This window comes from Convolutriloba macropyga, chromosome 1 (assembly GCF_964194025.1).
Source record: "Convolutriloba macropyga chromosome 1, txConMacr16.3, whole genome shotgun sequence".
Taxonomy (NCBI): Eukaryota; Metazoa; Xenacoelomorpha; order Acoela; family Convolutidae; genus Convolutriloba; species Convolutriloba macropyga.
The window spans coordinates 689216-707016 of NC_134468.1; the positions used below are offsets into that span (position 1 = coordinate 689216).

The 17801-nt window shown below is 37.3% G+C and overlaps 2 protein-coding genes across 4 annotated transcripts in view; both read left to right on the forward strand.

Annotated features, from left to right (window-relative positions):
• Nucleotides 1-17801, forward strand: part of LOC142354619 (rho-related BTB domain-containing protein 1-like) — a 71804-nt gene that overhangs the window by 52691 nt on the left and 1312 nt on the right. For both annotated transcript variants that reach the window (XM_075407065.1, XM_075406991.1), the window contains exons 5-6: nucleotides 7342-7470; nucleotides 17392-17780. In XM_075407065.1, coding sequence (XP_075263180.1) covers nucleotides 7342-7470; nucleotides 17392-17780 — 518 coding nt within the window. The remainder of the gene's footprint in view (nucleotides 1-7341; nucleotides 7471-17391; nucleotides 17781-17801) is intronic.
• Nucleotides 1-17801, forward strand: part of LOC142354756 (uncharacterized) — a 128224-nt gene that overhangs the window by 25653 nt on the left and 84770 nt on the right. The window lies entirely within an intron of this gene.

A 17801-nucleotide genomic window follows, 5' to 3' on the forward strand; every position in this document is an offset into this window, starting at 1 on the left:
GGTCCGCTTGTTTATTTTCTCGCTAAGTTTTATTGAGACGACCACGATGACAACGACGACGACGGCAACCGTTTTCCACTTGAATCATCTTAAAAATGATCAAACTTTTGAGATGTGTCGGAATTTAAGTGTCAGAGTAGTTCTACCACGAGCTAAAAAAGGAACAAGACTTCCAGTTTCGTTGCGAAGACTGATCGATATGGACTGAAAAGATGATTTAACCACAGTTTTCCACTGTAGTTTAGAGAAACAGCGGTAGCAAGTGGTGGCACTTGCGGCGTTTGTTTCATTCAGCGTTACACTGCGCAACAGTGATGTTCTCTTGTCACCGACTACTTCGTCTTGTATCAAGTCACAGTACACAAAAAGAGTATGACAGCCACCCATTATGTCTACAGGATAAGTTGGCGATTTCGAAGATGCAGATGACGACAAAGACGAACTCGACAACGACTCGTCAACAGAATCCGACGACGACTCCTTCATTGATGAACCACCACCACCACCACCACCGTCTTCTTTTGCTTCAGCCCATTTGAGACACTTCGTTCCTAATATGTTTTGCATATCTGATGAAATTAACCGTATTGAGGCAACAGAGGGGCGCTCATCATCAGAAGGGCGCTCGTCGTCATTGGCATAATAACCATCAGCATTAGTTGTTGAATCATCTATTTTAGTTTCGTGCTGTTTTGAATCTTGGTCGCTTTCTCGTCGCGGTGCCAGCTTTAGAGATTGATCATGCGTTCTAACAGTCCACGAAAAGGGCCAAGAGTTTTTATTTTTTGTTTTGAACGCTTTCTCACAAACTTTTTTGTGCAAATCATCAATCGTTGAATAGTAACCCGGATTTAAAAAGTATCGGCTAATTTTGGGTGATTTTTTGATGCTTGATGCTGTTGTTCTCCAGTTGAACGGTAGCCGTTTATCTCTAGAAATTACTGAGAGAATAGCTGCTTTCCTAGGTTCAATCAGATTTTTCTTTCTTGAGGCAGAAAAGTTTTGCAGCACATTTCTATATTCGGTCGCTTCTTCTTTAATTTCGGTATCTGTATTGCCCTCTCCCTCTTCTTCTTCTCCGAAACTTTCATACTCTAGGCTGTTTTCTTCACTATTGCTGCGGCTTCTTCCACTACTGATCGAATCATCCTCATCTAGATCTAAACTGTTTGTTGTCTCGAGAACACCTTCGGTTACGTTTAGTATGGTGCCTGGCCATGATATTTCAAGCAGAGCCACCTCCCATAAACCTCCTGACCTATTGAGTTCTACAACGCTCGGCTGTAAATTTGTGAAGCTCGCCAAGGTGTTGTTGCTGAATGTTGCCATGGATGCATTTGATACTAGTGTTAAGGTAAAGGAAGAAGTGACCGTTTTTCCACTAGTGCTCATATTTCTAGATATTTTACTAACTCTGATTCGTAGAAACGACCTTTGATTTCCTCCTCGTTTTCTCCGTTCGAAACCAACCGATAGGTAGTAGGGTTTTTTGTTAGAATGGCAACAACTTTAAACAATTCGTGGCTGAATTGAACTTTGTAGCCCTTGTGAAATGTCTCAATCTTTCTTCGGATGCGTACAGTGTCTCCTATTTGAAACTTGGGCCGCTTCTGAATATTGGAGTCCAGAGTGAGTGAAACGAGATAGCTGACGTGATCTTCAGTTACACTACTAGGGCACAGTCCGGTTACTCGATTGGTGCGGTTGTTTATAATTTTCACAAAATTTTGTAATTTGTCTATATAGGTGTCTGTATGATGCTCGTTCATGTAGCGATATATGAGTGCTTTTAATGAGCGTATATTGCGCTCCGCGAACGCAATCTTTTTCTCGTTGTGTGTTTGGTACAAAACGATTTGTTTCTTTTTGCAGAAAGTTGCAAATTCTCCCAAGAACTCAGTACCGTCGTCTGTCCAAACACGCTCGGGTATCACTTTCGTTATCATCCGCAAAAAAGCTTGTTTTGTTGTGATCGCATTCTTATTTCGCATAGCCTCAACTCTCAAATAACGACTCAATGTATCAACTGCTACTAAAAGGTATCGAATGCCTCCGTTGCTGCTCGCAATTGATTGCTTATCGGCTAGATCAAGTGACCAGATTTCATTCAAACGGTAAGTAAGGACTGTTAGACGTTTGAAATTGCGACGCGCCTGCCTGAATTTAGTATAGGTTGCGCTTGTTGAAAGGTACTGCTTCACAGTTTTCAGCGGAAGACCTGTATGCTGCGCAAGAGTTTGAGAGTTCCCGAAAGCGCTACTTTTAGTTGTGTCAGAGTAAAATTTGTTAGCTTTTTGGAAGTTGGGATTGTTTGTAAGAGCGTCCGAGACCACACGTTCTTGTGAACATTTGAGACAAACAAAACTCCATGCATTGTACTGAGTAGCATTTGAAAGACCGCTGCAGGTAAAATGTACCCAACCACAAATTGTACACCAAAAAAGGGGTCTTTTCTTTGTACTTTTTCCCAAGTGTTTTTTACACGACCCGCATAGAAGTCTTTTTCTGGGTCCCGGATTCAATTCCACGCATCCGATTTGCAAGAGACTACGCAGGAAGAGATGAAGAAAGATATTGAATGACAAAAAAACGAACAGCTCAACTGTCGAACATTGATATCCATTGGGTTTCAACCGATGAAGATGCGGTACCTGTTGAAGCAGCGAGTACATGAGAAGCAGATTTCTTGGCAAACTTGTTTGCAATCAGATGGGGACTTAGGCTGGTCTCTCGAACAATTGCTAAATCTTCGTTGGAGAGTTTTTTGTTTGGATTCTGTAGATTTGTCAAGAAATCAATCAAGCTGCTCGAAGAACGAAGACAAGCGTTTGCTCCTCCTGCAGTATCACTGTTTAATACAATAGCGCCCGAGGACGTGTCAAGAACAACTTTTGAGGATCTACTAAGTTGTTTGATAATTCTTTTTGAGCGCTCAATTTTACTGCTGCTGAGCCCGGTTGCTGCCAAATTGTCAAACACTCTTTCTGCTAACTGGTCTGAAATGAATTTATTTTGTTCCTCCTCTGACGTTTGATCGTTTTCAGGCGGAGGGGAAGGCGCAGTTGGCGTATCTCCGTCGAACAAAGCAGAGGATACACTTAGTTGTGCAGCTACTTGGGAATTTGGTTTGTTTCCAACTAAAATTCCTTCCCTTATTTCTTTTTTAGCTGACGTTTTTTCAGAAAGAGATGAATTTACAATAAGATCGTTGTATGAGTCAAGCGACAGCAAAATGAACTTTTTGGAGGCAACTTGTTTATTCATTCGGAATTTCGGAAATGAACTAGAACAATGGGTGCCAAAAACTTTATTAGCGATATTCCGCGATTAGTTGATAGTACTCGTTTCTTCTCATCTAGTTTAGTTTTCCTGTTACATAATACGGACATTAAATATCGAAAACTTTTTAGTTTTCTTTTTGTTTGACTTGATCCGGGAAGCGCAACTGTGCCTGATACTACGTTGAAAACACAGTCTATAAGGAACTTGATGATTTTTATATCTGCGTGAACAATGAATAATCTTTGCAGTACGGGTTTAAGGGTTATAAGCAGTTTCAAAGTATTCAGATTCTGTGAATGTACCATCGAGTGAGACAAAATCAGGTGTTTTTGAGTTCAAATAAAAAACTGTCGGAGTTTGACGACACAGACCAGAACAGAAGCGTAGATTCTCGTGGCACTGTGGATCCAGATCAATCAAGAGATGCCCAAAATTTTCAGAAGTTGCAGAACGGTAGGCGGACAATAAATCAGATCGGCAACCCAATTGCCTGCCTAAATAATCAATTTGGTTGATGTCGCGTGGACTTTTCAGCAGGAGAATGTGTGTAAGATTTAAATCAATTGTTTTTGAATTAGGGCATTTCTGATAAAGATTGTGCTTTAGAAAAATTACGTGTTGGTTTTTGTGGCGACCGGATACTATGAGGTTTAAAAATTCCTCTGATCGAGATATTTCGTCAAAAACATCGTCAAAGATTATTAGATGCCTCTTCCTGATTGGTAGAGATTTCGGTTTGCTCCAGCTGACTCCGTTGATGAAACTTATTCTGTCATTGCCCAAGCTATTTAAAATCGAGTCGTATGTGGGCTGCCAATGTTGATAAAAGTAAATCATGTTGTCAAAGTTTGGTCGAAACACTTGCTGATTGTTTTTCAGCAACTCAGAGACGAGTCTGGTTTTTCCGCAGCCACTAGGTCCAACAACGGTCATCACAAAATGCGGCTGAGTTACTATAACTTTGTTCATGGCGATGGAATAATACAACCGATGCAAAACGCTAAAACTGGCCAAATTTGAGCTGATGAGTGCTTATCAAACTTGTTAACCACTAAACAAACAACACAAGCAACAATAGAAGTAGAAAGAAGCATAAAATAAAGAAGTGTAAAGAAGAGAGAGCGCTCGAGAGAACAGCAAAGTTTCCAGGGTGGTCTCTCCTTATTTTCACTGTCAAAAATGATTTGATTTGAAAAGTCCACGCTACAATCCACCTGATCTTGATTCATGACAGCTCAGTTTGAAGTAACTCTGGGAGGTGGCTTTGGTGGATACACTTGTGAGCTCGCTTGTGAGATTGTCAAGAAGTATTGCAGTAGCTGAATAGCTTCGGAGAGGATCTCAAGTTCCTGTAACGTCAAGTCCAATTCGTTTTTTATCAAAATCGTTTTGCCTCCAACTTTTTTAAAGCTCTGCTTCCACAACTTTATCTCAGTATCTTCTCCCTTGTTCTGTATTTGAAGTCCCGATATTTTTGATAGATGAAGATATAACAGGTTAGGGTCAAAAAGTGTCATAGTATTTAAAAAGGCAACTGATCAAAGAGTTCAGACGACTGAAATTTCACTATTAACCAGAACAGTAAACCACTCAAATGACCAAAGAGAAAATGGTTGGGGAGATTTGGTAAAACGTAAACGTAGCCTGGACCAATGTTGTAGCTACTTTTCATAAAACCGTAAGCATCATGGAAAATTGCATGAACACGCAAAAGTTTTGAATTCTTGCAATAGTTGTGAAGAATACTATTACCTGGACCAATCAGACCACCATATGGTGCACTTTCATTTATCTCAGTTAAATTACAGGTGGGGTCAATAAGCAGACAAACAGCTAAAAACGCATTTTTCGTTTCTGAGTTTTTATTGAAGAGCCTGCTTGAAACTTTGAGGTTCTCTAACACTTGATTTATGTTTTCCCGCAACAACATGAAGCAACTGATTTTAAGCCTAAATTACAATACAATGACAAATCAATGAATAAATAATAAAAGGAAGTTGTCTAATCTAATCAGTTGATAATGTTTGTTTAGTGAAAATTGTCTCTTCGTCTGTTACGTCATCCACTGTACTCGATAAATTGCAGCTGTCAAACGAGTCCTCATAACATTCCCAACAAGTGCATTGAGCGTTTCTTAGGCCACATCTCACCTCAAGAAAAGCTGAATGATCAGTTTGGTGGATTGAACCAAATCCAGAGGCCAAAATATCAATGTATGCCTCCAGGGTGGACCTAAAAGGGGAATCACTGGCTTGCAAGCTTTCAATTTTGCCAAGAAGTCGTCGCTGATCTTCAGTGAGCGTTGAAAGTTCTAGTCGCCTAATAGGACAAACTTTCTCAATCTCCCAGACGCAATCCATTCGCTCAATAGACTTAGCTTCGAGGCCAAGTTTATCTGACCGAATAAAGTTTTCAAAAACATCCCCACGTCTTGTTACATCAACAGCTCCCAGTTGAAGCATCTGAGCCATGAAGGTCCCCAATGGTGAATGTGGTATGAACATACGTGCCCGAACTTCTTGTAGTACTTTGCTTTCGTGTTTGATGAAAGATTTTATTGTTTTCTCCATTTGCTTCGGGTTTTCACTTACAACCATCACATGTTGGTGTTCAGAACTTAAGTCTTCACACCAACGAAAGCAGCTCTTATTGATCGTCGAAGAAATGTCATGAGTTGCAATTGCAAAACAGATCCGTGTAAGCGTCAATCCAATAGGCAAGGCCGTGTGGCTGGCTTGGAACACAGAACAAGGGATCGTCAACCGAGTCATCGTGTTTTCTTTTTTTCGACAAAGTACTGCTTGGTTCAGGACTAAGTTTTGCAGGGACGAGAAATTTTGCTGAATAAACAATGAAACGGTAATGAAACGAAGCGAAGTTTTGAGTGCTCATGGTCAACTGATTTTCAAAAAGTAAGATTGTAAATGAGAAAACTAATTGTTGCCAGAAATAGTTTATTTTGGAGATAAGATTTCGGAATTTTCCACAAAAGGTAAATTGGCACATTGAGTTTTGAACACGTACAAATGACGAGGGACATGAAATAACTCGATGCGCCAAGTTACCTTGTAAATGCATCAAATAACATTAATTTTATTTTGTTTTAAGTACTTGCGATTTTATAGTAAATTAAGGTAAATTTCAATTCAAAATTGAACTCAAAGAGCATGTTTAAATCGTTTGTAGACGTTTATAGTGGCTTTGTGTGGCACAGCAAAGCCTTAGGCTTGATTTGGAGCCATTCTGAGCGGAGAAGACAAAATTTCAAAATGAGTCGAAAAGTGGGCGACAGACCCCCCCCCCCCCCCCATTTCTTACTACTGAGGTCATTTTGAGATTTTTTGTTCCTATATAAGTCACCCCTAATTATCTAAACTACACATCACAACCCCCCCCCCTCACCACCTATCTACCCCTCCCAACACCTACCTACCCCCCCCCCCCCCCCCCACCGCTTGACAATTTTGACTTCTCGAGGTACTTTTGGGCCCTTGACTTTTTGCGTTTCGCGTGATCTAAAATTCTCTCTCAATCACAATTTCAAGCAGCTGAATTCAATTGGCGGCAATTTAATACTATAAGTCAAATGAAAAGTGTGCCATTTTTTTACTTTAAATCTTAATAGTGGTATATGTTAACCTCTTATGTGGTTATTTGAAGCCCACTATTGAACTTCTTAGTCCCATTTAGACTCACCCCCCCCTCCGGCTCCCCCTCCCCCCCGATTTTAAATTTCTCTTTTTTTTGTACAATTTTGAAGTGTTTTAAGTGGCAAATTACCATGTACTAATTTTGCTGTTATATAAGACTTTGATGAGACGGTGTGGTTGGAGCTGTGATAAAAAGTGGTTAAATGATGAAAATATCGATTAAGCAATTAAAGACATCAAGCTGTTTACGTGCACAGTATATTTGAGAGTGGTGCTACAGAGCAATACTAGTCTGTGAGTGATACTTTTGTCAATACTTCTTGCTGTACACTTCTTGTCTTCACAACTCTAAATGTAGTCCAATTGAAGATGAAGATAATCAAGTCTATATTCTGGTGTTGTTTTTCAGGTCTCAATCCATTGTGATGTGCCGAGGAATCACGTGTCTGTGTTACTGCATTATATGTACCATTTACAGCTACCGACTAGGAGCAGTTGTTCTCACATTGAGCTCATGCAAACAGCCAGGCTTTTCAAGGTGAGCATCCAAACTTAAATCGGAGCACCGCTTATAACGTTGAATTGAATTTTATTGAATGATTAATTAACAGCCGTGAAGTGATAGCGGCTACTATCGGGGACATCATGTTTTTTTTACAATTCAAAGAATTTGAATTGTATTGAGGCGCTTTTTTTAAGATCTGTTGACACATTTTCATAATTTTTGAAGTCAGATTGGAGTAGTGATTTTTGTCACGCGGAAACAGAAATCGGAGCGAAAAAGCGAGTGGTTTTGCAGCGTGAATTTTTGCTCTAATTTTAATGTAGAGTGAGAAAACGTTGTTTGAACAAAAATTCGTTTTGTCGCTAGTGGTTTTTTTGTTCACATGCGCAATTTCACTTTGATTTTTACTGGTTTTTTTATTTTTTGGATCGGATTTTTTTCTAAATGGTTTGGCCAATCCATGCATAGTTCATTCTAGGCCTAGTTTTTTGTTTGAACCAAATTTATCGTTCGCTAGTGGTTTTTCGTTCACATGCAGGCATTTTTACATTGATTTTCAGTTTTTTAATTTTTTTATCTCCGTTTTAGGCCTATTTTTGTTTACTTAATGAAAATTCTTTTAATTGTACGTCAGGACGTGTCCTGCTATGTTTTTTTAATTCGTCGTCTCCATCGATGATTCTTTTGACCTGACTTCTTGCAATTGACTTTTTCAATTTCAATGATATCTACTGCTTTGCAGTTAAAATTTGTGTGCGCTTTTGTTCTGCTTTAAGGTCAATTGCGTGACTTACCTCACTCAAACAAATGGCTCCTGAACTCGCTTAATGAACTTCAATTCTTATGAACATTTAATAGTTAAAGGTCAATAGTGTGCATCTAGGTAGTGCCAAACGTATATGCCCTAATTCTTAAGTATTAGTCTTGAGTTTTTGATTTTGATTATTAATTTTGAAAAAGCTTTGTTAGTGCCTTTTCCTTATAGAGCGTATGTGTCTCATAAAAATGGCAGTCCGAATCCAACCAAAAAAGTCTAGCTGTCTATTAAAGGACTGGTGGTCAATCTGTCTATCTTATTTCTTTATTTGTTTCAGTTCATGGAAGGCCACAAGCGTCTATCGCGGCTATTTTCCGGCAATCTGCCGGCTATGTTTATACAATTATGACAGAATATGAAAGGTAGTAAAAAAGTTAAACCAACGTGGACAAGAACATTTCTCTTTAAGTGGTTGCCCAATTGAAAACCAAACAAGAATATTTTTCATATGTTACGCCTCTCAATTGAACGAAAAACATCGGTGACCTCCGTTTAGTCTAATTTGGATATCAATTTCAAGAGTTTCTAACATTAAATTCCTTTGATATCTTTATTTGCTATTGAAAGTTATAGAATTGTTGTCTTGCTCAAGAGAGGGCTTATCAACTTCTTTGATGCCCTTCTTGTGCATGGTCATTTTAAATTTTGGCATCAACGTTAGCAAAATTAGATTTAATTTATCTTAATTGTCTAAATATCTTGCAGAAATTCTCTCAGACATGCAATTTTTACATTGAAAGTATTTTGTTTACGAAAAACCTGCAAGCAGACGAGGATTGTATGCACAACCATAACAGTTGTCCTCGTTATAAAACCGCCGCATTTTGTAGGTCTTTCAGCAGAAAGACAATTTTACGTAATGTATTTCTATGTCTTCTGACTTCAAAGTGTTTTTGCAGATAATAACATGAATCAATTTCTCTGAAAAATTGTTAGCTTCTTGTTTTCTTTTGCCAGCATAAGAAGGAAAATATTCACATTTTGTTCGGATTTTCCCTCTTGGTTTCGCCATAATGTCGACCTGAACAGAAGTCTTGTGTTATCTGTATAGAGAACAACCTTGAAATCTTCACATCATTCGGGAGGTCATGAATCCAAAAAGTAAACAATAGAGAGAGGGCCTGGAAGTGACTCCTATTCCACTCAATGCTTTCATTCGTATATTCATCGATACACTTATTAGAAGGCACATATTTTCCCCATCGTTTAGACAGCTTCTTATGCGCGCGTTTATTTTACTACAAAAGCCCGTAATCTAATTTTTTCCTCGCCACATTTGCTAACAGCGATGTCTTTTCGCTGGGTTTCCATGCTTAAAAAATTAATATTCCTCTTCAATGCGTTGATTTAAAATATCGGAAAAACTCTTGACTAGAACAGGACCGGAAATTTTGCAAACTCCAGTACAATGTTGATGAAATTAAAGAAGGACAATATGTAGAATTTAGATTCAGCTAAGGTGGTTCGGGGCCTTAGCCTCTAAATTCAAGCAATTTCGAAAAAATTCCTAATTATTGTTTTTCTCTTAAGTTAGCCCTCCAGGTTACTTTAATTCTCTTAAATACCTTCTGCCCTAACTAACTTATAAAGAAAAATGGGCACAATCCTATACTTAGAAAAAGTTAACTTACACCAGTTTACTTTAGTATGTATGCCTACAAAGAACATTATATCAAAAACACGCCAAAGTCTAGATAGTTACTCTGTCTTACCAGCAGAAAGGAGAGAATTCACAAAATTAAATTTGAAAGATCTGAAAAATTACCAAAATCAAGCGGTATATATACTCCACAAAGGTAAATAATAGAGATATAATCAAGTCCGATTTCTTTTAAAAAACTAATCTGATGCGAAAAGTCTCAAAAAATCACATGGTTCAAACAAGTTTATCCCCATTTTTGTAAGTAACCTCTAATTTGAGCTGAGATATCTAAGTTCCAGTAAAGGTTCTAAATCCGTTCAGTTTAGAGAAAGTCAGAACTGCCATTACATATCAAGATCAATGTTTGTTGAATAAACCTCTTATAAGATCCTCACTCACTTTGCCATTATTCTTTCAGTCTAATTTAATTGGAAACTTCTGAGAAATAACACATGGTTAGTACTTTGCTATAATTTTTTAAGTTTTCTTAAATTTCGTAAGATAGCTTAAGTTGGAAATTCCATTTCTACACCACCCACTCGGACTTAACTATTCTCCTGAATAGTTATAAGAACATAGAGTAAAAGAAGAAGATGTGCACAAAAATACACTGCTCATTGTTTAGAATCGTTTCGACAACAGTTATCTCAGTAGTTTCACTCAATTAGTTGGTAGTTCTTTCAATGGTCAACAGTCAACAGAACTCCAAATGTCAGGCGTTCCTTAATCAGAATTTCAGGTTGTTCGCAGAAATATGTGGTTGATCTCCGCTTCTTTTTCTCGGGGAAAATTCAAATCCATTGGATTGCAGCTCATTTGGGAAATCTTCATTTGTGTCAATGAGTGCCCTCAACCCCATCTTAGTAGCTTGTGCCGGTTATACTGATTTATTAATGAAGGCATTGTGAAAATTGTTTTGACATAGTTTCAGGCCTATCACAAGCACTTGCCTACCCTGCGTTAGCCCGCATCGCTAAGCTGTTTCTTTTCCTTCATTTGAAGCAGCCAAAGCCTCTGTTGGTTAAGTAAGTTGAGCTAACGGCGCACCAGCCGCTACGATGTTGCTTTATATGGGATCAACGTGAGAAGCGGAAAAATTTTCATTGCAAAATTCTAGCAGGATTAACGTATACAAAGTAAACAAAATTGTCTAGCTCAAGAGAGGGCAAATCAACCTCTCTGATGCCCTTCTTGTGCATGGTTGTTTTAAATTTTGTCATCAACATTAGCAAAATTAGATTTAATTTATCTTAATTGTCTAAATATCTTGCACAAATTCTCTGAGACATGCAATTTTTACACTAAAGGAATAAGAACGATAACAGTCGTCGTCCTGATAAAACTGCCGCATTTTGTAGATCTTTCAGCATAAACTAGACAATTTTACGGTATATATTTCGATGTCTTCTGACTTCAGAGTATATTTGCAGATAATTACATGAATCAATTTCTCTGCAAAGTTGTTAGCTTCTTGTTTTCTTTTGCCAGCATAAGAAGGAAAGTTTTCACATTTTGCTCATTTAAGGTTACTTTTTTACAGCAAAACGAATTTGAAAAGTTTCGAATTTTTCTCCTTGGTTTTGCCATAATGTGGACCTGAACAGAAGATTTGTGTTATCTGCATAGAGAACAACCTTGAAATTTTTCACAGTTTTCTGGAGGTCATGAATCCAAAAAGGAAACAATAAAGAGAGGACCTGGAAGTGACTCCTATTCCACTCAATGCTTTCATTCGTTTATTCATCGATACACTGTTAACAGAAGGCACATTATGCGCGCGTTTATTTTTCTACAAAAGCCCGTAATCTAATCCTCTCATCGCCACATTTGTTAACAGCGTTGTTTTTTGCTGGGTTTCCAGGCTTGAAAAAATTAATATTCCTCTTCAATGCGTTGATTTAAAATATCGGAAAAGGCTTGACTAGAACAGGACCGGAATTTTTGCGAATTCCAGTGCAATTTTGATTAAAGTAAAAAGAGGACAATATATAGAATTTAAATTCAGCCAAGGTGGTTCGGGGACTTAGCCTCTAAATTCAAGCAATTTCGAAAAAATTCCTAATTATTGTTTTTCTCTTAAGTTAGCCCTCCAGGTTACTTTAATTCTCTTAAATACCTTCTGCCCTAACTAACTTATAAAGAAAAATGGGCACAATCCTATACTTAGAAAAAGTTAACTTACACCAGTTTACTTTAGTATGTATGCCTACAAAGAACATTATATCAAAAACACGCCAAAGTCTAGATAGTTACTCTGTCTTACCAGCAGAAAGGAGAGAATTCACAAAATTAAATTTGAAAGATCTGAAAAATTACCAAAATCAAGCGGTATATATACTCCACAAAGGTAAATAATAGAGATATAATCAAGTCCGATTTCTTTTAAAAAACTAATCTGATGCGAAAAGTCTCAAAAAATCCCATGGTTAAAACAAGTTTATCCCCATTTTTGTAAGTAACCTCTAATTTGAGCTGAGAAATCTAAGTTCCATTAAAGGTTCTAAATCCGTTCAGTTTAGAGAAATTGAGAACTGCCATCACTTATCAAGATCAATATGTGTTGAATAAACCTCTTATAAGATCCTCACTCACTTATTATTCTTTCATTCTAATTTAATTGGAAACTTCTGCGAAATAACACATGGTTAGTACTTTGCTATAATTTTTTAAGTTTTCTTAAATTTCGTAAGATAGCTTAAGTTGGAAATTCCATTTCTACACCACCCACTCGGACTTAACTATTCTCCTGAATAGTTATAAGAACATAGAGTAAAAGAAGAAGATGTGCACAAAAATACACTGCTCATTGTTTAGAATCGTTTCGACAACAGTTATCTCAGTAGTTTCACTCAATTGGTTGGTAGTTCTTTCAATGGTCAACAGAACTCCAAATGTCAGGCGTTCCTCAATCAGAATTTCAGACTGTTCTCAGAAATAGGTGGTTGATCTCCGCTTCTTTTTCTCAGGGGAAATTCAAATCCAATAGATTGGAGCTCATTTGATAAATCTTCAATTGTGTATATGAGTGCCCTCAACTGCATCTTATTAGCGTGTACCGGTTATACTGATTTGTTAATGAAGACTATTGTGAAAATTGTGTTTTGACATAGTGTTTCAGGCCTATCGTAAGCACTTGCCCTGCCTTGCGCTTGCCCACATCGCTAAGCTGTTTCTTGCCCTTCATTTGAAGCAGCCAAAGCCTCTGTTGGTTAAGTAAGTGGACCAAGCGGCGCACCAGCCACTTTTGTTTTGCTCAATGTGGGATCAACTTGAGAAGAATAATTTTCTATGCAAAAATCTAGCAGGATGAACGTATACAAAAATAAACTCCACATAAAATCTCTAGGACCTAAATCTGGCTTACCAAGAGGACAATTTTTAGATATACATAGTTACCTGATAATAACTTAATATTGGTTGTTGATTGGTCTCTCTATAAGCACCTAATTTTTCTAGAGGAGCTCATGCCTAACTCTATCGTTAAACAAATCTACTAAGGAATAAAAGATTGCAAACTTAATACAGACCTGATTCTAACAACACCAGAGATAGAAGCAATCAAAGTAAACTGTCGAAAGAGTCTCTTAGCTTTTTTTCTCTATTCTATCTCTGAGTCTACACCGACTCTATCGAAGAATCCTAAGAACTTAGAAGAATCGAATCTAAGAAAAGACTATACGAGAGAAAATGACGAAGATTATGTAACAAGCAGTTGGTTTTGGAATCAGGAAATTGGGTCGATAAAACTACTCTGCAGAAAACGTTCATAACAAAAGCGGTCAAAGATTTGCCCATTGGATAACCGTGCCCGGACATCAATCGTTTTTCGGAGCGGCTAACCGATTATATCAATCGAGGACTGATCTAATCAGGGGATCTAGGCTTTTGCTATGATAAACTTATCGCTTCGTTACGAGAACTGTTAAACAGTAAAAGAGCTTTTAAAAATTAATTTTAGCAACTCACGAACGAAGTTCTGAAACTTAAATATCCTAAAAACCCAATCAAAAATTCCTGAATCCCTCTGTGGTTACCAACGCAGAATTTAAAATTCAGCTAAGGTGGTTCAGGGTCTTAGCCTATAAATTCCAACACGTTTGGAAAATAGTTCCTAGGTATTGTTTTTTTCCAAAATCTAGATAGCTACTCCCTGTTTTACCAACAGAAAAAGGTGAGACTTCACTTACAAAATTGAAATGGGAAAGATGCTCCGAAAAGTACAAAAACAAGCGGTATATATACTACACAAAGCTAAATAATAGAGATATAATCAAGACCGATTTCTTTTTGTAAACTCATCTTAAGCGAAAAGTCACTTGGTTAACACAAGTTTATCACCAATTTAGTAAGTAACCTGTAATCTGAGCTGAAAAATCTGTCTCGTTAAAGGTGCTAAATCAGCTCAGTTTAGACAAAGTCAGAAGTGTCATTACTTATCAAGATCAATATTTGTTGAATGAACCGCTTATAGGGTCCTAACTTACTTATCCATTATTCATTCATTCTATTTTACCTCTCAGAAATAACCCAAGGTTAGTACTTTGCAATAATTTCTTAAATTTTCTTAAGTTGCTTACGTTGTCTTAAGTTGGCAATTACATTTCAACACAATGCAATAGAAAAATACTAGAATAAAATTTCTCATCTTTATTTGTGACGTTCTATAAGATTAAGTTGATTTTTTTTGCGGAAATTCGTACAGTTTTATATATCTGTTGCAGATGAGATTCACTTCTATTTTTATGTCAACTTCAGTTTTGAGTCAGTTAGTGCCGAAATGTGTTCCTACTTTGAGGAACACGTTTCGGGAATTGTTCTGATTAGGTTCTTCAAGTAGCCTTGTTCGCGATTTTTTAAATGTTTTGATTAGGCACCCAAATGTCAAAGTGTGACTTTTTTGTTGTGCTTTCCAACGTTTTGCAGCTGAATTTGTGCAGGTCGATTTCTTGCTGTCTTTGTATATGTTTTTTTGTCAATCGTGTGATAAATCGTTGAGCATACTTGATTTACTTAAGTCAACAAAATGACTTCTGTACTCTCTTGCTTGTTAATTCTAAATTGAGAATTTAGAAGTTATTAATCAACACCTGTTGCGATAATAGCAAAATGAACTGCCAGTGTAATAATTTTTAATGCCCTATCGACACTCGAAAAACATTCAGCCTACGAGTTTATCACACTTATCGCCACTGCTACTAAGTAAACAGTGACGATAAAAGAGTGGTGATAAGATCGTAATCTAATTATGAAAACAGTTTGATAAACTTGTAGTCTAAAAAACAATAGAGAGTACAGTCCAGCTTTTGGTTATTGGTTAACTTACTGAACAGTAGATTTCTTGAAGACATTAATTTGTTTCGAAGCTTTTGACGGGGGAGGTGCGCAAATATCGGAGATCTGGGTCATTTCAAACTTCAAAGAGATGTCATACGCTCACTGACAAAAGTGATTTTTGACCAAATAGGAAAGAAATTCTGGTGAGCTCTAAAAGTTTTCAACAGGATGAAAGAAACTTTCGGCCAAATTACGCACAAAGGACAACAGTTTTTTGTACATAATCCGTTCAAATAACTCTGGTAAAAAGAGCAGTTACAAAAGTAGAAAACAATTGGACAGTTAAGTCATAAAGTTCAACAGTTGTTTGTGTTTAATAGCCGCAAAGCGACAGCTGGAGCTATTATTGGCCGTCTCTTATTTTTTTTAATTCGTCGTCGTGATTTTTCTGACAACCATATGACGTCACAACACCTTCAAATCGGTTGTTTGTTCATTCGTTCATGTAATTTCAGCTGAAATGCGAGGCTGACGTCATTTTCGCCTTTGGTGGAGCGAGTTGTTTTTGTTCATTTGCAATATTAAATTTTGGTCACACTTGACTTACCTCACTCACAAAAATGACTTCCTCACTTTGAACTTAACTGTTATTTACTTTCTAATTACTTAATTAAAAGAGATAAAGTCAAATGAGTGTGTGTCAATCTAAATGAAGGTCATTAGAGAGCAGCTAATAGAGGCAGCAAAAACTTATACAGATTTTAAATCAAAATTTATTTTGTCAGCCTTCAATGAAAAGACTGAATTTTTTTGGTCTGTCTGTTTTACTGTTTTTTTTTGAGACTGCAGATTTACGAAGCTATTGCGGCTATTTTCTGGCAATCCTCCAGCTATGTTCAATTTGTCCAAATGGTTTCAGCTTCTGAAAAAAAAATTAGTTTCTTGTTTTATGTTGCCAGAAAAACAATAAAACAATATCCCAGTAGCAGCTTGTGGGGCCCGTTAAAACCCCTAGCTGATCAAATTTTCATCCGCTTTTTTTTAGTTTTCACAAACTCCCCCCCCCCCCCCACCTCCTTAAAAACCAACAATGAGTTATCAAAAATTAGAAAGCAATTGGAACTTTTTCCTTTTGGTTGGTCCTTCAAATACATTTGAATTGTTGCTGCAATGTGGTATAAATTCCGTGGTAAAAATTTTTCACTATTGCTGGTTTTGACTTCACTAATGAACATTTGCAAATAGTTATTTGTGGCTCCTGGAAAAATATCAAAATTGCTATCCAAAGATACTTTTTAAGTTTTTCATCAGTTAGTTTTAAGCCATTTATTCCAGAGTTTACCCACCCATGAAAAATTACGCATGGAATTTTTGCTCAAAAAAGAATCACTCATTTTGACTGTGTTCAATTTTAAAATGATCGCAGCAGGGCTCGATTTAAAAAATTACCACACGGTTGTTATCGGCCTCGAAGTTATCATAACACCTCGGCTTCGCCTTGGAGTTTGATAACTTCTCGGTGGCGATAACAACCGTGTGGTAATTTTCAATAGAAGTTCACTAGGGGTCACTCGAGCTGTATATTAATGAGGCTACAATACTTGAATGAGTTTGTATAAAATTTGAGTTGAAAATAAGGATATTTAGAAGTCAGAATATCATATTTTGAATGGGCTCCTATATTTAGCGTTCATCGTGCGGCAATTTGTCGGCTATTATTCGTTATTATGTATGGCTTGCCTAATTCTCTGAATGAATACAAGTACTCAAGGGCAATTTTTTGCTCACATAAGCTACGCTACCTGGACCCATCGAACTCTAATTGAAGGTTTAAAGAAAAAAAGAGTAACTAGCTGGTGCTTAACTAAATTATGCAACTTTGGTTTTTAGAATAGTTCGTCATGGCCTTAATAGATTTGTAAAAAGCAACTTTCATGACAGATTTTAATTGCTCTCAGGACGAAGTTATTGTGAACGTGTCTTTTTTATGCGAAATTTGGTATTAACGTTTTCTATAATGTTCGTTCGCTTGAACAGCCAGACTTTGCTGAAAGAAATGGGATAGACTGGAAAAGAGTGTACGGTTTACCAAAGCTGCTGAGGAACTGAGAATTTTTTGTTGCGATCTGTGAATTTGGTTCTCCAAGACTGTGTATTTGGTTGTGCTAATTTGCGGGCAATATTGTAAAAAAGAAAGCATAAATATACAGGTGTGTTTCAGATGACAGATCTGGTGATTCAATTGCGGCAACTTAGCTTGAGCTCGGAGGTAAACCTAATGCTAGGATCTCTAACAGTATCTGGACCTCACCATACGTCAGGAGGAACACGCTCAAAGCTGTCAGTTCTTAACAGCATGCCATATTACACCAACAGTAGCTCAAGTCTGAACAGCTGCTCCTCCTCCTCTGAAAACAATTTGCCCAATGCAACTTGCTCGTCCAAAATTGGCACCTTGAAATATGAGGCTGATCTTGATAGTTGTACAGAGAGGCGACAGGAGTTCTTCAAAGAGGAGTTTCTATCGCAGCAGTTGAATCACTCAGGAAATTTTGCCTTCCGTGTCGAAGATGAAACTATCTTCGTTCATAAATACATTTTGGTTGCAAGGTAATTATCATGAAAATCCTG